The 16,601-nt window shown below is 39.8% G+C and overlaps 1 protein-coding gene across 1 annotated transcript in view; it reads right to left on the bottom strand.

Moving 5' to 3' along the window:
• Window positions 1-1,839: 1,839 nt before the first annotated feature.
• The window catches only part of BRDT (bromodomain testis associated), a 37,864-nt gene continuing 23,102 nt past the window's right edge, over window positions 1,840-16,601 (bottom strand). The window contains exons 13-18 of the mRNA XM_084636909.1: window positions 16,198-16,310; window positions 14,353-14,476; window positions 9,456-9,520; window positions 5,792-5,997; window positions 4,290-4,470; window positions 1,840-2,020 (exon numbers count right to left, since the gene is read on the bottom strand). Coding sequence (XP_084493035.1) covers window positions 1,955-2,020; window positions 4,290-4,470; window positions 5,792-5,997; window positions 9,456-9,520; window positions 14,353-14,476; window positions 16,198-16,310 — 755 coding nt within the window. The 3' untranslated portion in view covers window positions 1,840-1,954. The remainder of the gene's footprint in view (window positions 2,021-4,289; window positions 4,471-5,791; window positions 5,998-9,455; window positions 9,521-14,352; window positions 14,477-16,197; window positions 16,311-16,601) is intronic.

Genomic DNA, 16,601 nt, shown 5'->3' on the forward strand with positions numbered 1-16,601 from the left:
CTACCTTGGCAGAGGTAGCCCGACCCCCCGCTCCTGTGCCCCAGCCGGGCGCCGTCAGCCCAGCGTGCAGCCCCAGGCTCGCCCGGGTCAGCCTAGGGTGTTATAGCCCCCGAACCAGGGGGCAGCTCCGCCCCGAGTCCCCAGGCTGGGCTTGGGGGGACTCAGCCAGCCCAGGGCGGCCTCGAAGAGCAACCTCGCTCGTCACCTACTGTGAGCGTCTCCCCCCCCACGCTCCTTTGGAGGTAGGAAAAATATCCTCGCTGCTCAGCTGGGGAGCTGCGACATTACCTGACCTTAGCTAGGTCCCTCAGAAAGTCAGTGGCAGAGTTGGGAATTAAATCTACTCGTACTCTCCCTCCCGGTGCCGTGTCTTAACTGCAGCCCTACCCTTCATCGCCCTTGGTTTACCACTCCATGCGCAAGGCCCCGTGTGTAACAGGAGTACACAGAAGCACAGGTTACTGCATCAGGGTGCACTGGTTTTTAAATTGTTTAGGAGGGTTAAGAATTTACGTTTTCATTAAAATGTTAAATGCCCAAATCATATGTATGATCCATAAACTGATGTGGTGATGTAAGCTTAAGGCTGCAGCCAAATAATGGATCTTAATTCATCTGAATGGGGTATTAAACCGGGCTGCTCTTAATTCATCTGAATGGGGTATTAAACCTGAAGTCAAACAGTAGCTACTCTGTTCGATAGAGGCAGTTAGACAGTAGATCTATCATGGCAGAGTAGATATCAGCTCCCTACCTGAGAGTGTGATTTGCTAGAGCAGAGGCAGATAGAGGCTATAAGGAGGCACAAGCAGACAGCTAGAAGGTAGGAAGTTCTAAATTGTAATTGGGATTTTGCAACCCCTTTGATTTATGTACATATTAGCAAGTCCTTTTCCCCTCTAGTTGTACTATTTTAGTATAACTGCAATCATATTCTGATCCTGATTTGGGCTGCTACATACTGGGTACTTTAAAAAAAAAAACAACCAGAACAGTATTTTAAAGGTTAAGAGACAGATTGATCAGATGCATACAACCGTTTTAGTTCCAATGAATTTCTTTGCATACAAAATATGAATGATTAGGTAAGCACTCTAGCTTGCCTGCTCTTTCAAGCAATCTCTGCTATAAAATACATGAACAAAACAGTTAACATTTTTAACGAAGTAGAGGCAGGTTAAGTGGACAGAATTTGGCAAATGAAAGTGTAAGTCAACTACAGAAAATGAAAACGTTCCACAAATGGAGTTCTTTAAATACAAATTATTTCCAGATAGTATATATGGTCATTACAAGGTCTTTGCACAGTCCAGTTTTTATTAAATAGCACATTTATGTATTAATTAAAAAAGTGATATCTTCACTATTTAATCAAAATAAAACACTTCTGAAGACACAAAGTTGTTATGGTTTGGATAACTTCTCCAAAAGTATTATTTAACACCACATGTAAATGCAGTGTATATAACCAGAAACAGCCAGTGAAAACAAGAAAATAAATCAGCTGTGGGCAGTATATTTTAAAAAAAGCTTCTGGAATGGTTGTGAAAGATAATTGCTTTTAAAAGTTCTAAATTAAAAAACAGGGAGAGATATTCCAAAAAAATCTCTACAATGTATTTTGATAAGTAAAATGTATATGCAATCAAACATGACCGTGCTCAACTAGCTAGCAACAAGTAGATTTGACAGATTATAAATGCAAGCAACAAAAATACCCTGTGATGTGTTATGTGTCAATGCATAATTTTAATATTTAACAGTGCTATGCAAATTAAACATACTACAGCAGTTTACAGCTCTTCAAAGTGGTCTAAACAATATACTGTTGAGATAGATAAATAGCACACATGTATTTAGCACTTGTATCAAGTTTATTGTACCATTGCATTTAGTACAATGTCACTCAGGGACTGTGGCCAGGTTGCAACTTTTTCTAGTGTCCAAAATTCCACTAAAGATTTTCTTCGAAAGTTGCCATTATGTCACTCTGCAGGTTCATGTCAATGGTACCAGTCATCTATGGGAAAATGAATTAACAGGTTTCATAATTGAGTTATCACAGACAAAAGGAATACCATAATAAGTGACAGCACACCTATTGCTGGTTTATAGTGGCATCCACAATGGTAGCACTAGGCACTGTCCAGACTGCATTAAAAGGAACTTAAATTTAAAAAAAATTAAAGTAACATGTCCACTTCCTTTTCTCATCATTGCAGGTGGACTTCAATATGTATCAAAAACATTCTGTTTTTAAAGTTGGCCTAAATCCTGTGGTTGTGACATCAACCACTTCATGGTATCGGGTTGCAAGACTTTTAAAGAATTTGATAGTTGGAAGTGAATTGAAAAGGCAAGCACTTCTGATTAGAAAGACATTTCTGTAACCAATGGTGATGGGAGAGAAAGATAAGATGGTTATTTACCTACTCTAATAGGACTAGAGGGAATTTCTCTTTTTTAAAATTGATCTGCAATACTAACATTAAGTCCAAAACACACATAATAAAGGAGCACAGATGGACAATATACAAGACTTCTTTCTGCTCTGAGATATTCAGAGACCAGAATTCTTGTAACCTTAATTTTGCTGTCTTTTAATATTCTGATCTGATGAGCACTGTAGGTCATACACACACACACACACACCCCCCTTGGGTGGTGAGAATGTTTTGTTTTTGTAGGGTTGTTCTGCTGCACAATCATTGATGTTACTATGTCTGCTTTTGTGCGTATGTCCTCGAAGAGTCTGACAGCTGTCAACATTTGAAAGTTTCAGATTAAGGTAGGGTATGAATTTAAAGTGCAATACCTATTCCAGAGTAGTTTACCCCGTGGACACACTAATTTACTTCAGATTAACCTAAACTGGAAAAGCACACTCTTATTCCAGAATTAGAATGTCTACCCAGGAAAATATTCTGGAACAGGTATGGTGGAATACCTATTCCACAATAGCCAATCTGGTAACTCTGGGGAGCCTAGAGTCGCAGATGCCAAAGCCCTGATCCAAAGTCCATTGTAGTCTATGGGAGTCTTTCCGTCAACTTCTGTGGGCTTTGGAGCAGGCTCTAAAAGACAGGTGATTGTAGTGACATTTACACTTTCTAAAAAAGATTAGGTTACACCAATTTACCCAAAACTTTACTGAAATATCGATGAAATGCCAAATTTAGACAAAAGCATTTTGCAGATTGAGGAGTCCGCTCTGGTTTAGCCAAATTACATTTTTTATATGGAAGAGATTTTTCCAAATCATTGGGTTAAAGACTGAGAAGTAATATATCCTGACAATCAGACTTACATCACGTAAGGAAGATACATGCTCCAGTTTTGAAAGAAACTTGGCAAACAAACTACTTAAATTGTAAATTGATGTTGTGCTTGTGAAGAGTTTCAGATAGATCTGATAACTGTTTATGAAGGACGTTCTTTGGAACAGGAACTTCGCATGGGCAGCAGCAGCAGCATAAGCTTCCCTACATGACTTCCAGGGTGACTCAATGTATTCTGAGTGACCTTCTCCAGGGGAAAGAGCCTTTCAGCCTCCATACCCAGCAGAGGCCAAATTCTAAATGAAACTGACAGAGGTGCCAATTTAGCACTGACAAATATCCTAATCAATCACATTTATTGTTCCATGATAATTTACTCTTAGAAGTTCTCCCTTAAGGGTATCCCAGAGGAAAAGGAATTTGAGTTCTTGGATCAACTACAGTCAGTTTAGTTTAGGATGCAAAAGAACAATAGGTAGAGATTCACGCACTTGTTCTGGGCCCTGTATGACACCATAAAAGCCCCTTAACCAGCTAGGGAAGAATTTCCCACCTTGCATTACCTACACTAGCCCCCTTCATTAATCCTGGGGAAAAGGAGGCAAGCTGGGGGTTGGAAGAGAATCCCCACAGCACACAATACTATGAGGATTTCATGCTGCTGTGGGCAGCAGAGTAACCTATAGGCATCCCTGATATATACCACCAGTTCCTGGAGCAGCTCAAAATTGGAAAGGCACAAAAATGACTTAAGCCACCTTTGATCCTTGCACCTCCCTTTCCCCATTACTCTGTCTTTCTGAGTTGTGCCTCCTGGAGGTGTAGCACGGAATCTTAAGCCTCAGATTTTACTTACTGGGATGGGTCCTCAGCTATTTTAAATCAGCATAATTCCATTGTCTTCAAGTGAATCTACAATGATTTATGCCACCTGAGGATCTATTCCACCTTATTTTGTGCTCAACTGAAAGTAAAGCAAAGTTAATAGTTGAAAAAAGTTCCATGACTTACCGCTTCTTTCCGCCTGCGCTCTTGCTCCATTTTTCTAGCCAGGTTACGGTCTTTGAAAAGACCTTTCTGGATATTTTGTTGAATCCATGGTGGTTGTTGCTGTTCGTTGTTTGGCCTCTCTTTTTGTGGCTCTTCGTGGGCTTTCATTCCAGTGGATTCCAGTTCTGCTCCTTCATGGAGCCTTAAAAAGTAAAATAAAATGTCCGATTCTTTTGTTTACTCAGCATTATTTCTGTAGCGTTAACGTGTCAACTGAACAAAAGCATCTGTTAGTAGCTTAATCAGCACTTACCTAGTACACAATACTTTAAATGTGGTCCAACAATATGTATTGCACATGTTCATTAATTATATAAAGCTTTTCCCCAAATATAAGCATTATGTGGCAATATTTCTGTTTTTAAATGGGTAGCAATGGGAAAAGAACCATTGACACTCCCCACCACAAACCTATATGGGGATTGTATATTTCTTCTAGATGAACTAAGTTTTGTAAATAAAGAATATGAAGTGGGGATTTTTTTTACCTGCGAGTCAGGTAAGGGAAATGTCAGAAGCCAGTCTAGACTCATGGCTTCTGTCCTGTTCCTCTTTGACTAGCTAATCTGATAGAAGTTTTTTCTATCAAGTGACCCCCTGCTGCCTAAAATAGGGCAAGCCCCCCCAATGACTTATTCCAGTGATGCCTCTCTTCCACTACTGGAAGTGAGGGACATGGCATGGGGCAGAGAGCAGTCTCATCCAGTCAGTGGCTTGTCATTGGAGGACTTGCAGAGCTGGAGAGAGGCATTTTTGAGAGGCATGGCAGGGAATGAAGAGGGACTGTCAGCCCATGAATTATAGAGGCTTGCCAACAGCACTGTCAGCTCTGACAGTTGTCTAGATTTGACAGTGCACTGCCTTCCTGTTAAGATGGATGCAATGCACTGGTGCAGATTCAGTGGAGAGGCAAGGCCAAACCCCTACACATTTTAGGAATAGAATTTTGTTATAGCTCTGCCACAGGTGATTCTGTTACAGCAGTGTTAAGTGCAAAAATGCAATTATCTTGAATTTAAAGCAGATTAGCTAGTCTTTATTAACTCCATGTATGGATCTTCATATTTCAGAATAAAAACACATCCTCAGAGTGCTACTCAGAAATAGCTATTCCAGAATATCTCCCAATATAGATGAATCCTAAATTGCTTATGACTGATTCTTTTATGGCTACTGGTACAGTTGCTCATTACACATCCTTAAATAATTGTATTATCAGCTTATCAAACAGACTGATGAGTCACACTCTCATGGACAAGCCAACATTGCATATTTCAAAGGACTCATGTGGTACTTTATGAATAAACCAGTAAGGAATCAGTTTAAGTATATTTTTAAATATAAATTAATTTAATAAATTCCATACAGCCATCCAAGAATCCAGTTGACAGGTAGTTGATATAAATAAAAGTAGACATGCGAAATTGGGTCATTTTTCCACTCAACTATAAGGAATTACAAACCTCTCTTTTTCTTGAGAGGGGGTTTTCCCTTTCCTCTTGGCTTGTTCCAGTTGTCTCCTTAACTCTTGTGCTCGTTCAGTTTCTTCCTTTTCTAGTGCTGCTTTCCTGAACTGTTTGAAGTTCTCCGGAGATGCCTTTATGGGAACTGGAAGTGCCATATTTTTACATAAACTTATCCAAGAGTCTGCATTCTTGATTCTGATGTCCTGCAATTTAAGAAGTGATTGTAATTCACATAATAGTTTGTGGTATTAAACTGCATTTTTTTGTAAATAAGTCACTTAGTTCTTACTATACTCACAAATCACTTCGTTTTCACTGGACATACTTTCACTCATAAGATACAAACACATGATAACCCTTTCAGTGCAGTTTTCCAGTAGGAATGTTTTATTAGATATAAGCTTTCAAAAATTTTATTGTAGATATTTTAAGTGTACTTTCTCAAATAATGCCACTCTATAGAAAAATGGATCAGCAGCAATAGACATATCTGTTAAATATCTTCCCCAGATCCTCACTATTAGGACATATGCATCAGATTTTTTTAGACCCCCAGAAAAGATGCATTCAGGACTGCTTCACTCTCTTGCTCTCACTCTCTCTCTCACACACAGTACATTGTGTGTCCTCCTGCATAACTCCCATCTCAGTTCTATGGAAGCTCCTATGAGGCCTGCAGTTATATATATATATATATATATATATATAAAGGGGAAATAGTTGGATGCATGTGGATCAGAGTGAGATACCCTAGTTCTTTGTAGGGGGATTTCCTTTGTAAAGTCAATACACAATATTGGGTTAATAAACAATACTCCGAGAAGTTTTCATGAAAATCTGTTATTTTCTTTGACTTATTACATATCTGCCCTGGGATCTGAATCCAAATATTAATAGTTTAAGAAAATGTAAGCTGCTGGAACAATGGAAATTTATTAAGGTCTAGTCCACAGACTCTACACTACCACGCTACATCAGCACAGTTGCACTGATGCAGCTGTGCTGCTGTAGCATGTCTGGTGAAGACATGCTATGCTGACGAGGGAGCGCTATCCCATTGGCATAATTACTCCACCTCAGTGATAGGTGGAAGCTATGTCACTGGGAGAACATCTCCCGCCAACATAGTGCGGTGTAGACACTGCTTTAAGTAGATGCAACTTATGTCGCTTAGGGGTGGCTTTTTCTCACCCCTGAGCAACGCAAGTTACATCAACTTAAGCAGTAGCATAGACAAGCCCTATATTAATACTTAAGAGCTGAGCGTGTTGACAGGAATTCTAGAAGCATTTCAATTTACCAGGCTTACACACAACTCTACAGCATCTAGGGGCCATGAGGCCCACAGCTTATGGGGGCAACTAAAACTGGCACTTCTATAAACATCATCAAGTGTCAACTTTTCCTGCAGCAGCAAGTTAGCAGGAACTGGAAGATCCCCTCTCCCTGCCATTTTCTAAAAGTAAGCCAGTGCAGTTCAGGCATACCAAGAAGAACCTTCTTGTGAACCCCTCCCAAAATCCTCAAGCTGGTCCCATGCATAGTGGTGGGATCACGATCAGTTTTATTTTTTTTCAGTGGTGTAGAAGTGTGACAGATTCTTTCCTAGTCTCACATGTAAGTTTGAACTCCAGCACTACTCTTAGAGGCATTTACTCAAGTATTGTTATGACTTGGGTATTGTGTAATATGGAGGAGAGGTATGCTAGTATTAAAAAAACCTACACCCTGAAAAGAGTCAAACCACATTAGTTAACATAGTACAGGTGCTCACATTTTGAATCCTTTGTTTTGGTATGTTAACTTTTTTATGATGTGAAATCAGAAATATAGGGCTGGAGAGGCCCACAAGAAGTCATCTAGTCCCCCCTCGCCCCCACATTGAGGCAGGGTTAAGTATACCTAGACCATCCTTGAATGGTATTTGTCTAAGCTGTTCTTAGACATCTCCAGTCACTGTGATTCCATAACTTCCCTAGGTAACGTGTTCCAGTGTTTAACTATCCCTTATAGTTATTTCCTAATTTCCAACTTAAATCTCCCTTGGTGTAAACTTGATTACTATTTCTCTTACCCTTGGTGGATATGGAGAACAAAATTGGTCACCAACCTCTTTATAACAACTCTTAATGTATATGAAGACTTATATCCCCCCCTCAGCTTTCTCTTCTCTAAATATGTCCAATTCTTTTAAATTTTCTTCATAGTTCACATTTCCTAAACCTCTTATTTTTGTTGCTATCCTCTGGTGTATGTGTGTGTCTGTCTCTCTCTCTCCCCCAGAATTTGTCCACACCTAAAGTGTGGTGTCCAAAATTGGCCAGCGTACTCCATCTGAGGCCTCACCAATGCCAAATAGAATGGAACAATTACCTTCTTATCAGACTCTTGTTAAATACTCCCCTAAAAATGACATTTGCTTTATTTACAACAGCATTACACTGTTGACTTGTACTCAATGTGTGATCCACTATAACCCCCAGATCCTTTTCTGCAGTCCTGCTGCCTAGCCACTTATTTCCCATTATATATTTGGGCATTTGCACTATTCTTTGCTGAATTTAGTATTATTGACTTCAGACTAGTTATCTATCTAGATGATTTAGAATTCTAATCCTCTCCTCCAAAGTGCTTGCAACATCTCCCAGCTTCATGTCATCTGAAAATTTTGTGGAGCATACTTGCTTCCATTGTCCAAGTCATTAATGAAAATATTTACTAGTATCTGACCCATAACAGACCACCACTTGTACATTCTCCCATTTTGAAAGCAGTCCATTAATAACTACTCTGAGTGCAGTCTTTCAACCAGTTGTGCACCACTTTATAGTAATTTCATCTAGACTATATTTCTTTAGATTGCTTATGAGAACATCAGGTGGGACTGTGGTAACAGCCTTACTAGAGTCCAAATAGATCATATCTACTTCTTCTCGCCTACCCCACTAGGCCAGTTACCCTGTCAAAGAAGGAAATTAGATGGCTTTGACATGATTTATTCTTGACAAATCTCTTTTTGATAGTTACTCATCACCCAGTTATGCTCTAGGTTTGAATAAATTGTTTAATTGTTGCAGTATCTTTCTGGATATTGCAATTAGGATGACTGGTGTCTAATTCCCCAGGTCCTCCTTTTCCACCTTTTTGAAGTTAGGTACGGTTTGTCCTTCTCCAGTTCTCTGGGACCTCCCCTGTCCTCCATGAGTTCTCAGATAATTGTAACAGTTCTGAGACCGCTTTGGCTAGTTTCTTGAGTACTCGAGTCTAGGGTGAATTTCATCCAACCCTGCTGACTTGAATACATCTAAATATGTTTTTCCCCCCCTATTTAGGCCTGAGAGCCCTCCACTTTGTTGTGAATATTAATTGTGTTGAGCATCTGGTCGCAGTAGAGCATGACATAAAACAGCATAAACCAATAGAAAAAAAATGGTCACATAGGACATGGAATAGAAATATGTGCTTGAATCTTTGGCAGATGGATTTCAATAGCTCCCAAGATCTGTGAGACAATGAACGCATAAGCCATAGAAGTCACTTGAGAAGATCCTGAGATAAGGTGCTACTGCTTTATAATAAACTTTAAAGATCTTCAAATAAGATATGCAAAAATGGTTTCCTCGAGTCTTAAGAGGGACATCCAAAAAGACAATATTCCTACCTTTTTAGGAAGAATTTGAAGTGTAGGATCTAGTGTGTTTTTATCATCAGTGCTGTCAGAATGACCTGTTGGAACAATAGAATGAGCTTTACGAATCATGTTGACCATCCGGAAGATGCTTCTATTTCTGGAATGGAAGCCCACTGAAAAAGTCCTTTACAAGTTGGTCTCTGCTTTTATCGTTGTGGCAGAGGAGCTCCTGAATTCATCAGTCCCAACTAAGACAGAAAAAGATGCCTAAAGTGCTTTCACTTTCCTGAGTTAGAAGTTTAAATGTTTGAATAGATATGTAGGTTTTGTTCCACCTTTCATTTTGTGAAGGCTCTCTCTAGAGCTCCTACTTACCCTGTAGAAAGTTAATGTAGGCAGGACAAGAAACCTTCTTAGAAACTGCAGTGCTTTCTATTTCTAGTTACTTGACTGGTGGGGGGAAGAATCTCTACATATTACTCATCTCCTTTCCCCTCCCCCTCCAACAGAGATTGACTACCCCTTCTGTGATGTTCCTGGCTTCCCCTAGAGAGGGAGGAGTCAGTTACTTAGTAACCTCACATTCCTCATAAAAGCATTTGTCCTGCCAGTTTCCACCTTTTTAAACAAGTAGGTCAGCCAGTAAGGTCTTCTAGTCATGTAAATCCATTTCTACTTCCAGTAGCTCCAGGGTACAGAATGTTTAAGAAATAAGGTATGTGCTCCGAGTGATTATCTTATTTGTTACACTGATAGATAATTCATTCTGAAAGGCAAACTATAAATTCCATTTCAATAGCATTCATTTCAACACATATAAATGAAATTTCCTCTGTACTGTATGTACTGCAAAAGAAAAACCGCAAAGTGTCATGTGTTTTTGCATTGCGCACTTAGAGTAATATTAGAAATACCTTGACAAGTATGTGGAATTGCAGATGACTAAATCTTCCATTATTTCAGGCAAAATATACTCAATAGGAAGAATTACCACACAGTTACAGAAGTGTTATGCTGCTTTTACCATGGATATCACTGCTTTTTAGTGCTCAGAAGGGATTTCTATACCTAGATTGTTAAGTGCTTTAGGAATGGAAGCTAAAACTTTGTTTTTGACAAAGGAACTGCTTTAGACTTTGATATAGCACAAGACAGGTTTAATACTCTTGCACCTTTTTGTGACAAAACTCACCTTCATCTGCTCTGGGTAACTAAACTAGGTTTCAGTAATTCTATGTAGAATTATTCTTACTCAATGTGTAGCAGATTTGATAGCTACAGGATAAAATATTATGTAAGCAGTTACATAAGCATCCCAGACTCACAAACATGTAGAAAACATTAAGACATTAAAGTGCCTTCTGTGAAAATTTAAACTCTGGTCTTCAAATGAGATTTTTCCAAAAGCAACCTTTACAAGAATCAAACATCCCAAGTAGTCTTTAAAAAAAAAAAAAAAAAAAAAAGTCAGAAAATGAGCATATTACTCAACTTCAAATGAGCAAGAGTTTTGGCTAGGCAAATAAAATAGGATGCTAAGTCAAGGCAGCCCTGTTGATAGGGGTCTGAGCCCCGGTATGTATCTCTGATGACCCTTGTAAATTTCTGGACCAGTTTGAACTCAAACCTGTCTGGGTAGCTTCTATGAGAACTGGAGAAAGGTCATAATCTTCATGCTTCTCCAGCATGTAGATTTACTTGGCTTTGAAGTGAACCTCCAGTTCCCCTGAATCCAATTATGTCCTTCATCACCCTGCTTTTCACCTTGCCCCCACACAAGCAGCTGGAATTGTCAAGGTGATGGGAAGCCTGGAGCATAATCTTCAGCACAAGAGGCTCTGCTGTGAAGGCCAGCACTTCATGCACAAGGAGCATTTACTCTTGGGCAGGAGAGGATTTTCTCAAAGCACACACAGAGGGCTTCGTGGAAGTCTTTCAGAAACCTGCTAGTGACCTGACTAGGTACCAAGAATTCATCTTCATCTCCACTTCAAGAGAATGAATGCAAGACTGTGAAACTCAGGCCTTCCAACAAAGCTGCCTGCCCGCAGTCAGGGACTGCAAATTGAGCTGCTGGCTCCCTGGCATTTCCTGCCTTGGCAGCAGAGGGGCTAAATCTCATTACTAATGAGCTTCATGAGTCCCAGGCTGTGAGTGCATTGAGGAGCCAGTACTTTGAGCTCACAGTGGCATGGGATGCTTCTGTAATGAGGCAGCTCCACTAGGACTTAGTACAGGACAGCCAAGTTGGCAAGAACAAGGGTGGTGCTAATACACAGTTGTGGAGCTCAGGAAAGCTATTTTCAGTATTTCTAGGAAACAGATGACCATAGAAGAATGCCTAATTAGATTTGCTTTTCTGCAAGATCTCTTGACAAGTGGTTCAGACAAGCATGCAATTCTTTTAACCAAGTTTTATCATAGAAAGTTAGGGTTGGAAGGGACCTCAGGAGGTCATCTTGTCCAACCCCCTGCTTAAAGCAGGACCAATCCCCAATTTTTGCCCCAGATCCCTAAATGGCCCTGTCAAGGATTGAACTCATAACCTGGGGCTTAGCAGGCCAATGCTCAAACCACTGAGCTATCCCTCTCCCCAACCAAGTTTTAGGTCAAATGATATCAGTAAAGATGTACATAGTAGTTCTTAGCTCTTATATAGCATCTTTCATCTGAGGATTAAGCAGCACAAAAGCTTACTGAGTAAAGTTTAAGTTCCTTTTATTATTCAAGGAAAACATTTCCCCCCAGAGTTTTAATAATGGAAAATAAATGTAATAATCTTAGTAGGAAACTCAGGTTGGGTGACTGGGAAATAGCTCCCATGCTGGTTACTCCTGCAATAGCAGGTCTGGTGCTGATGAATGAGCATTGAGCAGAGCTCTGCTCATTCATCTCATTTATTTTTTAAAAAACTTAAAAAAATACATAAGCAAACTAGTGCTCGCACCGCTGTGGCTCAAAGGCTAAGCAACTCTTAATACGTCCTTGGGCAAACCTCCCAATCTTGAGATTCTTCCTGCAGCAGCCTTCTTATGTACAAGAACTCTAGCTTTATTGCCCCCGTGTTAGGGCCAGGAATAGAGCATGCCAACTCTGGTGATCTCAACAGTGAAGATGAGAGGAACCATTCCACAGCCCCTCCACTTGGCCAAGTGGAAACTGTAGGAGTGGTGAGTAAAAAGGTGCTGAAGGATTGAAGAGGACAGAACTAAGAGGGATAGAGAAGTAAGGATAAGGGGAAGATAGGCAATGAGGAAGGAAAAGATTGAAAGAAAAAAGGAAGAGCAATCCATTCAGACAAAGAAAAGATGGGAACAGGAATGGAAGGAGAGAATGAAAGACCTGTGTTTTCAAATAATATAGGTTGCTATAGCTGTACCTGTCATTTTGAAACACATTAAAGCAAGGTCCTTGCCTTGAAATTTACAGTTGAACAGTATGTGGGAAATAATTCAAAAGCAAAAAGGCATACACTCATTGTCATTGAGGATTGTGCACTGAATTATAATTCATGTAAAACCGATACCAGGTGCTGTAAAGTGGTAGGTGCTTTTTAGCATATATAAAAGTACATTACTGGTACTAAATAAGTGTTGCAATACAGAAGAGCAGGGTTAAGACTGCAATGTGAAAGCATTGTTTTGGTATAATTAAGTTAGTTAACCCTAAATTTCTAACCCTATTCATTGACAATCTTCACTGCTAATTGTTAAGAGTTTGGAAATAAGTATGCTTTTCAGTTTCCATGAAGTTTTGTTTGAAATTTGTTTTATTTATGTTCAAATTAATGGGGACAGGGGGAGGAGGAGGAAGAGGAAGATAAGTTGGTCTTCACTGCATTATTAGTTTGGGGCACAACTCAGGTGATACCCTAACTCAGCTCTTGTTCACAGAAAAATTTCTAGCCTAGGGTAACTAGGGCTTTGAGTTTCTTTGAGTTTGAAGAAGCTAGCTCATCAAAGGAGGTGGGTTGGAGCTCAAAGTATTCTGAAGCTCAAGCTACTATTGCATTGGGGACTCAGTGTGAGAACTGTTAAGTCATCCCCAGCAGAAATGACTGATCTCCAGCTCAGTACCTATTTAAAAGTCTGAAGTAAGTAAAAACTTTACGTTCTAGGGACAGGTTATTCCCAGACCTCTTTACCTCCTTCAACCCTACTGCACTAATTGCTCAGTGGTTTATGGGCTACTTTTAATATATTGCCCAGGAAATATGAAGCCATCAGATCATCGTTTTTAGCAGAATCCCCTACTCAGGACTGTATTGAAGAACTTTAGAAGGGAATGAAACGCTGCAGTAGACACACTGATACCTGTAGCCCCTGCTCTCACAATAGTGATGCAAGACTGAAGCAGTATTTTATCAATTTGTTTCTACAGTAGGGAAAATTCTTTATCATCTGTTTATTTTGACAGATCTCTGCTACCCCCAAAAGCCATATGATAAAGATTAAGCCGCCTGGAGACATTCTAGGGAGTGTCAGTAGAGAATCCTTTTAAAGTTCAGCAAAAAGTTTTACTGTTACGTAACAGGGCATCAGTGGAGTGACTTTTTATCTAACTATTCTGAGCTTTCTAAATTAAGTGATTTGTCCCCGCTACTAAACTGCAGGGAAAGTTAAGCCTTTTCAAATGTAAAGTCATTGGCTTTATATAGTCTTGGTATCAGATACAACCAGAATGAGAACTGGATATCCATTTTTACTTAGCTTTATGTAAATTGTTAAGTGAATCAAACAACAAAGTGTACCCGGAAAAATAGTCACACTAACGTTTGCATGCAGTACTATTTAGATATTAACTAGTGAACAAATACTACATTCAGTATTACTTTATTTTGACCAATATAATCTGAAAGTTCACATATACATTTATTTCAAGTGTATGCCCCTGATCTCAGTTACATTTCTAATAAGACCATACATACTTTGTTCTTGATTTATGGATTTTGAGCCAGCAACTCCATCAGAAACACTGTTTTGAAGAATATTTAATTTTCCAGGTTCTTTGCCATCAGTAACTGGAATGTCCTGGAGAGATGAATTGGATGCCTAGGAGAAAATTAAGACAGTCTTCAAAATGTACTCTGATCAGTTAATATGTGCAATGTTCTATAGTATTTATCTAACAGAAAAAGGGAATTTCAGCAGTGGGTTATTTCAGTCTATACAGGCTGGACCTGCAAGGACGAAGTAGATTTAATCCATACTGTAGTCAACTAAAGTAAATTCTACGTAAGCAGGCACTTTGACTTAGTAGCAAGTACTGCTGAAAGAAAATCAAGTGGGGGACAATATGACCGTGGTCCAGATTCCCTCCTCCTGTTCCAGGAAGTTTGCACCACCTGAGTGGCGCTAAGTGGCAGAATCAAGCCTTAGCTGGCCAGCTGAGAATTCCCTCAGCATAGGGGAGTTCAGCTTGTGCAAAGTGTTTTACTGGCTCCTAAAACTGCCACCCCATGCCAGAGTAAGGGGCAGGGTGGAGCACACCTGCACTACCTTCATTCTCAGCCGAGTATGTTCCTGTAGAGGTTAAACTGGCATAAGATAAAGCAGCCCCTATGTTGGGCTGGGGCTTTCACAAATGCATCATGAGAATTAGAGAAGGTGTTACTGGCCCTCTACCACCAGGCTCAGTGCAGAATAGGAAGAAAGCCTATCTTTGTGTAATGGAGACTCTGGGCTGGAGAGTCTAAGAACAAAATAGCACCACCGAAGAGGGACAATATATTTAGCTGTGATGCTGGGAGTTCCTTTCCTAGACCTGAAGAAGCGCTCTCTGTGGCTTGAAAGCTTGTCTTGCTCACCAACAGAAGTTGGTCCAATAAAAGATATTACCTCACCCACTTTGTGTGTCTAATATGCAGGGACCGACATGGCTAAAGCTATATTCTGTAGCATGGAAGAGGTGCATTTTAAGTCTTTGCACTGGAGAAACTTCAGAAAGTAAAAGCTATTGAAAGCTTGGGTGAATCAACTGTACCTAGACCTGTTTGGAAGCATGTTCACCTAACTATCTTCCTAGACAAGTTGGGAGAGGTTAAGCTGTGACATCAAGTCCAACTCAAAGGGAACTATAGAATTCAGCATGACAGTTGAGGGCCCCCATCCAGAGACTCCTCAAGGGTGGATTATTCACGTCCCAGGTTTTATTTATTAAATCATTCTTCCCTCAAAGCTCAAGGAATTCTCCATATTTATCTTTTAATCAAAAGATAAAATCATGTGGAGAGGGGGGAAAAAAGCCAGGCCTCACCTCATACCATCGTCACTGTACCATACAGCTGACAAGAGTTTAGTATATTTCCAGAGACGGAAGCAAAAAAGAAGAACTAATGAAGATGCTGTGATTATATTACAAGGTAATCTTTGCTTTCTGAAAGTCAGAGTGATCCTGGCAGCTTTATACTTTCAGCAACTATGTTAGAGGATATGCATTAAAGAAAGACAGTTAAGCTAGTGATTCCTTCAGCTGCAAAGCTTTTCCTTTCATATTTTGGCATAGAAAGCACAATCCAATTCCTATTAAAGGCAATTAAGTCACTATTTGATTAATGGGAATTAGATTAGCATTTCAGTGGTTCTGTATGGGTCTAATCAAACTCAGCCAACATTTCCAGGAAAACAGAAAACCTTACTCCACTGTTGTATGAATACAAGCCTGAAGTGTTGCAATACTAGGTCTACTTATTTTAAAGGACAAAAGGTTTGTTATATGAAGATACTTGAGAAATCTATTTGTAGATAAATCAGCATAAATAATGACAATTCACCTCTGTGGCAATGTGAGTAGGCTGGCTGACAAAAGGCTGGCATGTCTTTGGAATATTTTGAGGCCTTTGCTGTAGGGGTGTGGAGTGCAGTGGAGATATAACTGTGATTATACCTGAGTGGAGGGGGGAAAAATGGAAATTAAATGTGCAACTTCCCGTAATATACAGAGTCAACAAATCTGTAACCTATACTCAAAATTAGCTCAACAATATTTTAAGACACAGAATAGCCAAGTGTACATTCCAGCTAGATACCTTTTGGGACAGTCATCTATTTTTACTTAGCTTCCCAGCTGGATAATCAGCTAGCAACTCATTTAGATTTATACCAGAACTGAGGAAGGATGATTTTGGGGGGGGGGGGGCATGTCATTAAATATTTGCAAGATAGCTTTAAGGTAAGA

This window comes from Lepidochelys olivacea (assembly GCF_965140295.1).
Source record: "Lepidochelys olivacea isolate rLepOli2 genome assembly, chromosome: 8".
NCBI lineage: Eukaryota > Metazoa > Chordata > Testudines > Cheloniidae > Lepidochelys > Lepidochelys olivacea.